General features: G+C 38.8%; 1 protein-coding gene across 1 annotated transcript in view; it reads right to left on the bottom strand.

The window, feature by feature from the left end:
• Positions 1 to 14,973, bottom strand: part of LOC120531470 (secretin receptor-like) — a 74,562-nt gene that overhangs the window by 24,595 nt on the left and 34,994 nt on the right. The window contains exons 3-6 of the mRNA XM_039756906.1: positions 13,692 to 13,802; positions 8,355 to 8,458; positions 8,005 to 8,102; positions 1,428 to 1,560 (exon numbers count right to left, since the gene is read on the bottom strand). Of these exons, the coding sequence (XP_039612840.1) occupies positions 1,428 to 1,560; positions 8,005 to 8,102; positions 8,355 to 8,458; positions 13,692 to 13,802 (446 nt within the window). The remainder of the gene's footprint in view (positions 1 to 1,427; positions 1,561 to 8,004; positions 8,103 to 8,354; positions 8,459 to 13,691; positions 13,803 to 14,973) is intronic.

The following is a 14,973-nucleotide window of genomic DNA, read 5'->3' as shown; positions in this document are numbered from 1 at the left end:
TTATTAACAGTCGTGGATGATTTATTGGCCTTTATATAACATAAAGTTTATAACTTGAATGCAAGACTATCTGGAAAAACCTTGGATTGTTGCCGGAAGAGGGCTTGGTGAGGCCATCAGAGGGAACTGTGGAACCCTGTGGTCTGCGTGTAAATCTGGAGAATCCAAAGGCTATGCCTTTTGATTTTACTCAAGCCCAAAAAGGAGGAAAATTGTTTTATAACTAACAACATATTCAACACTACTCCACATTACCTTCACAATTCCAGTGATAGCTGCAGATGTGCGTTTCTGTAAATATGTTTGAAAAGCACTTTGTCACAGTCTAGGATTTATATGCTGGCAGTGCTACAGTACATACTGGCAAAAGTTTAACACAACATGAGCCTGAATTCAATGAGAAGGGGATCGAGGAGCAGCGATCTGCCTTTCTTAAAAAGTGCAAAGGCTCTGATCAAACAATACAACTGGACTATTGTAATATTAGGCAGCTCAAATATGGCATTTTCAAGGTCACCATGTAGGTGCTTTACAGACAGCTTTGTGATTAATGTCCTTTTGTGTTTATTTCCATAATCTTTGATTGGAGTATGGGTGTTCTTATTCACTCACTCTCTCTTCCCAATCTCCCATTTACCCAGTTAAAGTGTAGGGTTAGCCAGGATGAGACTTGCATGTTCAATGAATCACTGGAAAAATGTCCAAAATCGCTGGGATTTCACAAAGGCATGATTCCATTTACAGTTCTCACAAGGATATGCCCACTTTTTATAAAAATTCTTCAGTTTTTCATATTAAATTGGAAATCCATGTAGATGCAAGTCACCTAACCTAGCTCATTTGCTCATCGTGTCTTGACCAAGCATTTTAAATATTTGCACATGCTGTTCTTGTGGATGTTGTTTATGTCTTTATTTAATAATGTTTTTCATTTGTTGATGTAACTGCAGTTGCTATATTTGCACTAACATATGGTAATAATGAATCTGCAATGGACTGGCACCGGGTGCAGGTTGTTTCTTGCCATACTCCCAATCCTGCCAGGATAAACTGCAGCCCCTCCTGACCTTAAATAGGATTAAGCGTGTTGGAGAATGAATGTATGTAGGTATAGTAACACATTTATGAACTGAAATGAATAAATGGTATTAAATAATTCAGAGTCACTTGCAGGATTTGTTTTTCTTTTAACATATTTTAAGAAAGGCAAAGCATGTGCAGTTTATAAAATGTGTTATATCTTAAACAACTGTATTAATGTCCTGTCTCACTTCATTAATTTTGTGATGCCTGTTACGCCAAGTAAGCACTTGGATTTACAAAAAAAAAATCCTAGGGTATTTTCAATTACAAGAACTATTCATACCAAGAACAATAAAATACAATATAATATCGAAGATTCTTCCACCACACAACAAGATAATTACCCATTCAACATTACAATGATAGATGTCTTCAGAAGAAAACAAGATTCTGTCTTTAATGAGTACAGAAAGTGCTCGGAGTACAAAAGACACAAACAGCTGCATGTGAATGAAATTCCGTGAACAATGAAGTTTCCTGAGAAAGAAGAAAACACAGAATTTAGATAACTGTAAGAAAGTGAATGACAAATCTAAGTAGATTTCATTTGGAACCGAAGAAGTTAATATTTCAGCCTGTTTTCATACATCATTCATCTTTTGTCCATTTTTCTGTTAAAATAGATTAAGTTTTTAAATAAATGCCAAATAACAAGCTCTATGTTAAAGAAAGGTATTTTATGCTTACCCAGCTGATTTATTTATTGGGGTACATTATGATAAAGTCTCGTAGCCTTTATACTTAACAATTTGGTCTTAAATAACACTTTGTGAAAATAGTTACTAATGAGTAATCACTGAGTAACTATGACAATATGGTTAAACGGTTCACAGACATACTGTATTTTACACATTTATTATATTTATGTATTTAAATATAAAATTCAACTTATAGTTTTATACAGGCAGCAGTGGTCTGGAATCCTGAATTCAAATCTTGCACCTAGCCATTGTCTTGAAGGAATTTAAAAATGTTCTCAAGTCTATACAGGGTTTTCTATGAGTAATTCTCCCAAATGCCCAAAGTCATACATATTAGGTGAATTGTTGATCCTCATTTGACCCCAGTTAGATGTGTGCAATGGGCTGGTACTCCATCCACAGTTGTTTCTTAACTTACACTCAATGCTGCCAGCATAACCCTGGACTAAACAATTCTAAGAATGTACACATTAATGTACACATGTGTGTGTGTGTATATATATATATATATATATATATATATATATATATATATATATATATATATATATATATATATATATATATATATATATATATATATATACACACACACATACATATATACATACACATATATACACACACACATATATATATACACATATATATATACACATAACACACACACACACACACACACACACACACACACACACACACTTAATACACTTAGCTTGAGAAAAAGAGTAGAACAATGTTCTTAAAGTTATAAATGTATACCAGGCAGGGCTGGGACAAGGGTGAGGCAAACAAGGCACTTGCCTCAGGTGAACAATGGGAAAGGGCACCAAATTGATGATGAAAATTAAATTGCAAAAGAAAAAAGCCAAATGTTGCAATGTTTGTCAAATACCTTAAACTGATGATCTGCATTAAACACTCTCGTTTGATACACTCGTTTCCTTGTATGATGCAAGGAGCAATAGATACATTTTATTTTAATATCACAACTTAGATGGAGATATAAAAAACTAAGGGATTTCATCCGATTTCAAATTTTTAACCGGTGAAAAATTAGTCAACGGATACAGAAAATTTTAAAAATCAGCTTATCACTTAAATATCCAAACAATATAAATTCTGTTGAATTCTTATTTGAAATAATCAGTTTTAAAAATCGGGCAATGACATTAATTCCAGACCGTAAAGCAGCTACAAGTTTAGATTTTTTTTAAAAAAGATTCATGAATATAGTTTAATTCAGTCCCACCCAAATTTAAAAGCTGCATGAGAATATTCCTAACACTACCTGTTACTGTACATTCTGGTGAAAGCAGCTTAAGTTTATATAAAAAAAAAAAAAAAGTCAAATATGGCAGTTTTATCAATCGAACAGGAATTGACAAAATTAATGAATCCGTTTCACTAAAAGCAAGAGAAATAAAACTAAGATTCTATATTGGGCATTTAATTTATTGCAATTATATTAAATTGTCTAAAATATCCGATATTTTGTCTCTTAATTTACTGAAAAATTTTGTAATATTCTAATTCATCTCATGTAATACTTGTTTCTTTTGTCAACTGTGTGATTTCTTTTTCTTTTTTTAAAAAAAAAAAAAAGTGCAATTTTAATGTTCCTATTACTATTGTACTGTGTTGCGATTTTTTATTTAATAATTACATTTTTGTTCTCAAAATCATTCATTTAATACTTAAAACTATATACATAGGGGTGGAAATGTATCCTTCTGCCTCAGGTGAAAATAACTCTAGGTCCAGCTCGGATACCAGATATAAATAAAGCAATAGCAAAATAAAAAGGAATTAAAAGGAATCAATGTATAAATAAGCCATCAAGAGTGACAGTTAAAGCCAATATACAAATATAAAACATTCATACTCAAACACTGCAAAAAGCTCCCAACACTAATAACTACTACTAGAAAATCGATAGTAAAGACAATCATGCAAAAATCATAACAGTCTGTGTGGAAGAATGTCTTAGCCATGGGTATGAATAAAAAGCTCATTTCTTCAGGAGTACGAGCTTCCATCAGAATACACCCTTGGGTTTAAATCCTATCACTTTTTCAATGTGCGGCCAGCATATCACTTAACTGACATACTGTATACTCTAAGAATACCAGTGTGTTTAACTTTTGTCTTTAGTTACATTCAGTATGTAGGACATTTATCAGCTGATGGTCTATCCATTTAACATTCAAGTATTTTCTTAATGATTGATCCGTTATACTTTACATGATGGAACCCATCCCTGGATGAGATTGAAGATGCGGGTCCGCTTCACGCTCCCATCCGTCTTTATGGGAGCCTTAAACTCAACACCGTCGGCAATGTCACCGAAATGACCGGACAAATGAGGACAAATCTCACAGGAAGCCAAGGGATATCCAAAATTTTATTAAAATGATCAAAACAAAAGTGCAGTGCATCAGTTCCAATAAATACTCCATAAAATCAGTGTCAAGTGGGTATACCAATCAAATAAATCCTTTAAAATCCGAGGTCAAAAAAAATGTGCAAAAGTTAAAAATGCAGTCTCTCTCTCTCACACTCTCCGGCCCACCTCCGTATCTCTCTCCCCGTCTCACCCATTGCTCCATCAGCGGCTGAGATCCTTAACAGCCATGAGCACCTTCAGCCAACCTCCGTCTTGGCATCCTTGCGGACGTCACTGCCAGACCGTCGAAGTCGGCCCTCCTCCCTTCATCCTTCGCGCACCCGTAGTCGCTCCTCGGATCCCTCGGGAGGACACCTACCCTGCTCACCCCACGCACTCGAACAATCAGTGGGGCGAACTATCCTCCAGAGCGCATCGGCCTAACGGTCCTTCGCTGTGTCCCAGCTCGTGGTGTTTCCACTTTCCAGGTGGCCAGATCATAACCTCACGCTTTTTATTTTCCTCGATCCTTCCATTTCTCTCCCTCCTTGGTGTCGGCCCGTATATATACATTTCCTCAAGCGTCTCCGTGGGCGCAGCGCCTTAATTATACCCCGCAGGAAGCCAATGAGGTAATCGAGATCGACCGCACCCACAAGTGCAGGTGCGACTTGCCCCAATCACCTCATTAACTCTCCACGGTCGTGCAATTGGGCCCACGGAGAACGACACGGCTATACGGATTTAAAACCTGACCCTTCTTTTTAACGCCGCTATAACACAGAGATATCAGTTTATTGCTGGACACTCTTATTGTCACTCTCTCACTCAATTCAGAGTTACAAAGTTACAATTGAAACACAAGTTAAACTAAATCGCTTGTGTATAGGATGTGGAGGAAACCAGGGTCGTCAGAGAAAACACACAGATGATTACCCAGAAGAACAGAATCCAGTCCCCTTACTCCCTGATGCTGTGAAACACTTTGCTAAATGACTTTAACAACATGTTTAAGAGAAATAAACTAAACGGAGGTGGCATATTGGGTAGTGCTGCTATCTCACAAATTTAGCATTCTCAATCTCACATTCAGTTGTTGTCTGTTTGGAGGCTGCATGTTCTACCCTTGTCCACATGGCTTTTACTCTTGGTACTCTTTTTTTTTTTTCTTTTCACCACATTCCTGAATTCCAAGTTGTTTCTGTTTGGGTGAATATGTATTTGGGCTCGGCGATAAACTGGTGCCCTGTTCAGTGCAGTTTCCTGCCTTATGCCCAGAGCTTCTAGGATAGGTTCTGGTTGCCTGTGACCCAATTGGGTTAAACAAGTTTAAAAGTGTTATGTTATACAACTGGACACGGGGATAGTATTTGTAAAAATCAAGATCCAAAGGAAAAATATATATATATACTGTACATATATTTACATATATATTCATATATATATAAATATATATAGGAGCTGGTGGTGGATTTTAGGAGGCCTAGGCCCCTCATGGACCCTGTGATCATCAGAGGTGACTGTGTGCAGAGGGTGCAGACCTTTAAATATCTGGGAGTGCAGCTGGATGACAAATTGGACTGGACTGCCAATACTGATGCTCTATGTAAGAAAGGTCAGAGCAGACTATACTTTCTGAGAAGGTTGGCATCCTTCAACATCTGCAGTAAGTTGCTGCAGATGTTCTACCAGACGGTTGTGGCGAGTGCCCTCTTCTACGCGGTGGTGTGCTGGGGTGGCAGCATAAAGATGAAAGACGCCTCACGCCTGGACAAACTTGTTAAGAAGGCAGGCTCCATTGTAGGATTAAAGTTGGACATTTTAACATCTGTGGCAGAGCGACAGGCATTAAGCAAACTCCTGTCAATCATGAAGAATCCACTGCATCCACTTAACAGTGTCATCTCCAGGCAGAGGAGTAGCTACAGTGACAGACTTTTGTCACTGTCCTGCTCCACTGACAGACTGAGGAGATCATTCCTCCCCCACACTATGCGACTCTTCAATTCCACCAGGGGGAGTAAATGCGAACATTAATTTTATTTAAATTTTTTTTTCATTTTTATTACTATTTAATTTAATATTGTTTCTTTGTATCAGTATACTGCTGCTGGATTATGTGAATTTCCCCTTGGGATTAATAAAGTATCTATCTATCTATCTATCTATCTATCTATCTATCTATCTATCTATCTATCTATATATACAGTAAAACCTCGATTATCCATCACTCGATTAACGTTCAGTCTCCATTAACCATCAGGCCCCCGCTCCCAAAAAAAACCATAGCACACACCAGCGCCTACCTACTACTATACTACTACTCCCGTGTGGTAGACTGCGAGCTATGTACGTTTGATCAACTCTCGTTTGTGCTAGCGTGTAGTGTTCTTTCCCAACACCTTGTGTCATGCCACATTTTGAAATCACAGTGTCAGTTATGTATCTTCAGTTTTAATATCGTTTCATAGCTTTTCACTTTTGTTATAATTTAATCTACTATACATTGGAGTGGCCGATAAACGTATGTGTGTGGTGTTGGAAATATCACAAACAAAATTGAAATTAATAAACAGGCACAAAATGGCGAAAGTGCTCCAAGTGTTACTTCAATTTATGGAGTAGGAAGAACATATAAAGTGTGATGTTGACAAAACTGAAAAATGTTTCTATTAATGTTAATGTTCTCCTGTATTGTAGTTTTCTTTTTAAATTCTCTTATATTATATTTTGTTGCAGGTAGCTTGAGATGCCGGGAACAGAAAGGGTGGAGTCAATGCTGTAAGTGATGGGACTGGATGAAGGGCTTCTGCTCTGTAAGGGGATGACACACCTCTTAGAAGATGAGTGACGGGAGAAGTTAGGAGGAAAGGGAAGATATGATGGAAGGAAGTTTTGAGTAAGGGGTCAATGTGTCAATAAGCAGGAGTGTTTGCGGTAAAGATAAAAAAAGAACGCAACTGGCAGTATCTCCTGCCATTAACTGGTAGGGAAAGCTTTCTTTTATTGTTTTAGAGGTGTGCACTGTAACCCAGATAAGACAGGGCACTGCTTGTTATGGAATGAATACTCCAAGTAAAACATCGAAACCTCTAGTACCTCTGAGTTATATTTGTTTATTAGGCTGGTTGTTACAATATTATACAGTATGAATTGATTAATTTTGTTAATACTATATTACATTTTGTTAATATAGTTTTGTTTTGTAACTAAATACGACTATTTGCTAAACTAATCCACTGTATATCGTTTTTACAGTAGCTGTTCTGTTATTCATCTTTTCTCTTATCTGCCATGGCCTCGGACCCGACCCCTGATGGATAATCGACTCCGCCCCTTCCGGTCCTGCGACTATAAAGCCAAGGTACTCCTAGCAGGGGTCTCGAACAAGCAGACCGCAGGACAGAGCTTCTCCCTGACAAAGTAATTGCTTAACAGAGACTTAAAACAACCCTCAGCCCTACCTGGCTCTATTGTTTTTGTTTTTTTCTCCTGGTTATTTGTGCCATTAAGCCCTCTGTATTTTCAGGGCTCATCAGTTATTAAAAGAGGCAACCCAGTTGGAACCCCAACATTTCTTTGGTGGACTTTGCGTTTCCTCAGTCGACGACAATATATAAAATGTTATTCCTTTAGCTTTTGCAATAATACATGTGTAAAGAATTTAGGGATTTTTTTTTGTATTGGAATCTTAGTGTTAAAAAATACTAAAATGTCAGATGATGCATAAAATACATAATTAAATATTAATAAACCACATAATTATAATTATGAATTGATGACAGTATAAAATTCAGCAGAATCATTGTTAAAGTAAAAATTAATAATACTTACTTAAAAAAACAAAGAATTGCAATTGCAATTATTAAAGACACCATGGATGTGCTATATCCAACTGTGTAGACAGTCTTCAGATTCATGAAGTAAGAATTCTTTAAAAATAAATGAAGAAAAATTACTTGCTGGTACAGTGCTGTGGATTCAATAATGTTATGATACAAGAATTTTTTTCATGTAAACCTGCTCAATAAAAACTTAATTAAATTACATTAATGAGTATTGTTTTAGAGAGCAGTCTTATAGTTTAGAATAATTGAAGCTGCAATATAAACTTGTAATAAAAATATATTTTACCTTTATTAATTTTTTTCAAGTCACGTTATGTTCATATTGCATGGACTTACACTCACTTCTTCAACTGTGCTGTTATGATTCAATCCACATGCAACATCATGTCTAGGAAATGAATCTGACCAACCATGACTGGTACAATTTCTGTAGACAAATCCTGTAACAAATAATATTTCCATTATCAGTGTATGTTAGCAACTTGGTGATGAGACATTATGAATCTAATGGTCCTTTATTATCACATCAAATGTTATGTTCTAAATCAATATCTTGTACATCTCCAAGAACATAGCCCATTTTGAAAGTGCTTGAACATTTTATTATGAGAAAAGCCATCTTGGCTGAGGGGGATATCCAGCTGATGGCCTGACGTTCTTGGCGTCCATCTAGTTAAAATGCTGTGGAGGAGGAGCAGAAGGTTGTCACTGAATTGAAGGAAGAACTGTGAGAATGGAACATGGAAGTGGGGGGAAATTTGATTGGCTTAATATTAGGGTGTTCATTCTCCTCAACGTTTCTTATAAATTGTTCATATAAATTAATATTTTGCAACAATCTAACTTTAAAGATATTTTTTATTTTTAGGATCTTTAAATATATTACAAGACATGGTGAAACAATTGTCCAACACAATACTGGAGGTCTGGGTCACTATTAAAGTCCAGTATAAGAGGGCATTGTCACCATACAGTATACTGTAAGTGTGCTACAGGAGGGCTGGGTCCCTGTAGCTATTCAATATAAGTAAAGTTGACATGCAAAACTTCAGATTATACTGTTTAAATGCATCTTGTCTAACAGTATTATATCTTACTAGCCAACCCGTGGCGTAGCATATGCCGCATAATTATGTATTGATGGGTGAACACTTCCTGAAAGACACAGTTGTCCAAATGGGGTTGGTTTTGAGGATACGACTGAAGGTGAATGAAAAGATGTAACTCTGGAGAGGGAAACATACAATACAGCGTTATACACGCTGCATACAGCGATTCACATTCGCGACAAATATGATTCTTCTTAGATGGTGCTGTCGCATCCACCCACGCTCTCGAAGCATACACACTGCCTGGTCATGTGCCTGCTCACAGGAGCAACCAACAGAGACCCACCCACCAACTGTAAGACCACTGTAAGACATCCCTCGCAAACTGTTCTACACGCCACATACAGCGATTCACATCTGTGACAAACTGTTTTACACACTGCATACAGCGATTTACATCCGCAACATGATTTTTCCTAGATGGTCCTGTCACGTCCACCCTTGCACTCGAAGCATACACACTGCCTGGTCATGTGCTCGGTCGCAAGAGCAACTGACAGACACCCGCCCACCAACTGTAAGACCATGGGAAACCCCTTGGAAACTGTTTTACACACCGCATACAGTGATTTACATCCGTGACAAACATACCTGTTCTTAGATAGTCCTGCCGCATCCACCCTCGTTCTCGAAGCATACACACCGCCTGGTCATGTGCCCGCCCGCAAGAGAAACTCACGGAGACCCGCCCACCAGCTGCCTGTGTGTGTGCCTCTGTCTGTCTCTGGCGCGGCTTTCTCTCGCACTGCCTCTGTGTGAACTGGTCAGGCACAGAGAATGTCAGCTGCTGAGAGAGCGTCTCGACTGTTGTAGGGCATGCATTGGTGAAGCAGGTGAGACGGTAATGAAACAGAGGCACAGGGCTTATTGGTTTTTAAAGACTGCTTCCTTCATTGTGTTGTAACCTCAGTTTTAAAGGATTGTTTTAAGGATCCCATGGGATACCCCTCGCAAACTGTTTTACACGCTGCATATAGTGATTCACTTCCGCGAGAAACATGCCTCTATGAGCAGTCAACGTGGCTCAGAGGTGCATGTGGACTCTACAACAGACGAACATAAATGACGCTGTTTTTCCTGTGTCATCCCGTCCGAGTTGGTGGGCGTGGTTCTGCGAGTTGTCATATCCAATGGTCTTGGAGTTGGTGGGCGTGGCTCCTCCCTGCGTGTGCCATAGGTATCTTACTTGTTGGCGGCTTAGTGAATCCACGCCCCTTCCGGTGTGCTTTCCATGGGTGTCTTTCCTTTCGATGGGTGTCTTGCCTTAGTGAATTATATATATAGATTCATGCTCTAAACCTGTTTAAAATGTGTAATGAGCTCATTGAAGGATTTTCTTTATTTTTCAAATTATGTTCACCATAACTGTACATGAGCCATTTGATGGTTAAATGTTATATCAAGAAAAAAATGAAATAAAAAAGTTTCTATACATGTAGATCATAGATATTTTTAATTCTCCTTGTTGTGGCTTGTTGTCTTGTCCATAGTTGATTTCTTACAGTCAATGTAAGCTCCAGCTCTCCAAAACCTTACAAATTCTGAAATTGTTGTCTTTTTCTTATATGCATTCCAGTCTAAGCCATTGAGTCTTTGATCTTCTTTAATTTCTTTCAGCATGGAAATAACCTTTACCTTTGTTTTCCTTTTTCAGAAATGCAACTCTTTACTAATGTCATCAGGACATGAGAAGATCCACGGCTGACAGAAAGTTGTCTACCATCAAATTTATAGGTGGACAGGTGGGGAACAGGTATGAGCATTTACGTTTACATTTATTTGCTTAGCAGATGCTTTATCCAAAGTGACTTACAAAGGAGGTTGACGCAAACAAATAAACATCAGCCTGGGGGACCATTTGGGAACAAGCATAACAGGACAAGGGTACAAAATTGATCATCACAAGTGAATAGCTCAGAATACAGTACAAGCAAACTACAATCCCAAGGTTACAAAACCTAACAGCTAATATCAGACAAAAAATCACCAAACAAGAGACCGTTCAAATGCTTCTTAAAGACATTGAGGGAGTCAGAATTTCAAATGGAGGTGGGCACCTCATTCCACCCTCCAAAAGCTACACATGAAAAGAAAATGAACTGAGATTTGATACCATACAGAGACCATCCTGGCAGGGAGGCTGAAGTTTACAGTACCTGTCCTAGCAAGGAGGCTAAACTCTTAGGAATAGTTATTCCAGGAGGTACATAATAAGGGAAGGACAGTGTGGAATGTGGGAAAAGGAACCACATAATGAGACAACTGCCTGCAGCTGACCTGTTCTTCATTTTTAAGAATTTGCAGATCATTATAAAAACATGTTTTCACTTTGTCATTATGGGTTATGTGTCTCTTGGCAAATAAAACAAAAATGTTATTTTGATATGTTAGGACTCCTCCACACTTTTTCCAGGTCAGGGTGACACACAGAGGTACCACCATCACAAGACACACATTCAAGATATAAATAAAACCATTTGAATGGAAGAATTGGTTATCATGAATAATTTATTTGTGACAACCAATATCCAATAAAATTGTGTTCATTATAGCATTAACAATCTGAATATTCTACACTCTATTCATTTCTGCTGCTGAAAGGGAAAACACCTCTTAATCATAAATATTATAACCTTTGTGAAGTAACTGAAATTCTGACTAATTTAACATCAATAAAAACAATATTTAAAAATGATATAAAATCATAATTGATTTTTTACCTACATATCCAAGAAATAGTAATTATTAAGCTAAAAAGCTAAAGTATGTGATGGACAACGCACATGCCTTGTATTTAACCTTTCTCCATCACAGCAAAGTGGCCAGAATTATGCTTAGATAGGGGAGACAGCCTATCTGCAGTGGCGTAGCGTAGTGGGGGGCGGCAGGGGCAGCCCGCCCCGGGGGGCACTTTTATGGTGTGGCATAAATACACTGTGGCAACGTCCCTGGGTGATGCTACCTGTACAGACATCTGCAAGGAATGCTGGGAACTGTAGTTCCATGACACAGCCTGGTCAGGATCCATGAGTACCACCAGGGAGTGCAGCAAGGAACAATGATCCATATTTTTTGGGTCTTCTGTTTGACCCAGAATTACTTCCAATGGGCAATGCCCTGGCACCAGAAATATTCCAAGATAAAAGAATATGCTCAACCTCATTCAGGCAAGTTGGAGTTGGTTGGAAAAGGGCAAAGCTCACCTGGAGGAGTGGGAGGAAAATGAAAAGAGATAATTCTGTTTATTTTTATAATTAAAGAAGCTTTTTGTAAGTTATTTGTATAAATAAACCTGCATTTGCACCCAGGACTTGTATCTGAGAGATTGTTTCTGGGTTTGTGGTGCTGCAATGCCCCATATTGGTCACATGTGACTTTATATTAAACATAAATAAATATTAAATATATTAGTAGACAAATTAGAAAACATTGCTATAATAGGCTGCGGTGGGTTGGCACCCTGCCCGGGATTGGTTCCTGCCTTGTGCCCTGTGTTGGCTGGGATTGGCTCCAGCAGACCCCCGTGACCCTGTGTTCGGATTCAGCGGGTTGGAAAATGAATGGATGGATGGATGCTATAATAGGGTAACATACTATTGTCCAGTGTCATCTCTGCATTTATTTGCGTTTCAAGACACCAGATGCTGGACATTAAATACTTAACATTAAAAGCAGAACCACAAATAAACATTCATAAATTTCCAATTTTTGTTCAGTGAGGAAAGTGCAACATTGTATTGTACATAAGTAATCAATGATGATGATAAAGATGTTGATTGTTCCAAAATAGTGAAATGTACAACAAATCCACACTCCGATAAAGTTGCATCACAAAAAAGCAACCAATCAGACACATAAATGAGCTTTAGCCTTCAAGCCCCAAGGCAGGACTGAAAAGTTCAAGCTGTATGTTCACACACATTTGAGTAAAAGCATGGCAGAAATACTGGAAGGTCAAAGGGTCTGCCCCAGCAACTCAGAAACAGGCCAGTGGCATCAGGCAGAAATAAAACTTCCAAAAAATCCAAAAAGGCATGTTTCTCTAGATATTGCATTAAACATATCATGGAAAAATTACAAAAAATATTATCATAATGACTAAGTTGAGTTTTCTATAAATATTTTACTAATATTTTAAATTATTTAGATAAGTTTACTAATTATTTCATTTTTGCACAACAGCACCACTTGTTCTTAATGCATAGGCTCCACCACTCTAATAATTTCACAAGCCTATCCGAGTGTAAGGCAGAAAATAAGCTGAACAAGACAACAGACCATCACAGTACCCAATGATGAGAAAAAACAGAGCATCTAAAAGAAAACTCACACAGATATGATGAGAACATGCAAACACCAGACAATGACCAGGCCTGGATTAAAACCAAAGACGCTGGATCCATCAATCAGCAGAGCTAACTGCTGTGCTATCATAAGACTCTTCAGCAAGCAAGCAGTATAGTAAAATGTGCATTTCTCATTATATTAATAAAGCTTTGTATTCCCATTGAATCTAACTGCAATGCAGACCCCATAAATAGTATGAATATCAAATATGGATTACCTTCAGTTCCTGTGAGTGCAATAAGGAAATTAGGACAGGGCACAGCCACCGTTTTACCAATAATGGATGATGGCCAGCAGATCAGTTGGTCCCACATTCCTTCACAAATTGCTACAAAAAATAAAGAACTGATAAATAAATAATGTCTAGGAACCACTTGTCAAAATTACACTTTTAAAACAATTCACTTGATATTCTGTATTTGTATTAAACTCCCAGATTAGTTAATTCTTAAAGTTGAATCGCATAAACAAGAACCAGGGTTTCATATCTCTTCCAGAGTAAGCTCCAGCCTTAAGACTCTGACTTCATGCAATACATACAGCCCTGAACTGGAATAAGTTAGTTTTAAATGAATGGATGGGCTGTTAGGAAAGATAAAGTTTTAAGGTTGGAACAGAGAAGCTCCAACTAGCGCTGTCTCACAGGTCCACAGTCATGAATTTGTCACACAGTCAGGCTCTTCTTGTATAGAATTTATAATTTCCTTCCATGTATGTGTAAATCTTTCTCTGTTTTTTCCTGTCACATACCAAAAACATGCAGTTTTGGTTAATTGGAAATTTTAAACCCCCTCCTCGAACCACCACCTTATCGTGGTGGAGGGGTTTGCATGTCCCAATGATCCTAGGAGCTCTGTTGTCCGGGTCTTTACGCCCCTGGTAGGGCCAGCCAAGGCAAACTGATCCTAGGTGAGGGATGAGACAAAGAGCTGTTCAGCAAACCTTCTGTGATGAATGAAAACTTTGGACTGCGTTTTCCCTCGCCCAGACACAGGTCACCAGGGCCAACCTCTGGAGCCAGGCCTGGAGGCGGGGCTCAATGGCGAGTACCTCGTGGCTGGGCCTGCACCCATGGGGCTTGGCTGGGTGCAGCTCGAAGAGGCAACGTGGATCCCCCTTCCCATGGGCTCACCCCCTATGGGAGGGGCCAAGGAGGTCGGGTGCAGTGTGAGTTGGGTGGTGGCTGAGGGCGGGGACCTTGGCGGTCCGATCCTCGGCTACAGAAGTTGGCTCTTGGGACGTGGAATGTCACCTTTCTGAAGGGGAAAGAGTCTGAACTAGTGCGCGAGGTCGAGAGGTTCCGGCTAGATATAGTCAAGCTCACCTTAACACACAGCTTGGACTCTGGAACCAATCACCTTGAGAGGGGCTGGACTCTCTACCACTCTGGAGTTGCCCCCGGTGAGAGGCGCCGAGTGGGTGTGGGCATACTTATTGCCCCCCGACTTGGAGCCTGTTCATTGGGGTTTACCCCAGTGGACGAGAGGGTAGTCCCCCTC

This window comes from Polypterus senegalus, chromosome 6, assembly GCF_016835505.1.
Source record: "Polypterus senegalus isolate Bchr_013 chromosome 6, ASM1683550v1, whole genome shotgun sequence".
Lineage (NCBI taxonomy): Eukaryota > Metazoa > Chordata > Cladistia > Polypteriformes > Polypteridae > Polypterus > Polypterus senegalus.
Note: the sequence above shows the minus strand (reverse complement) of the source record. Positions and strands in the feature narration are given on the sequence as shown.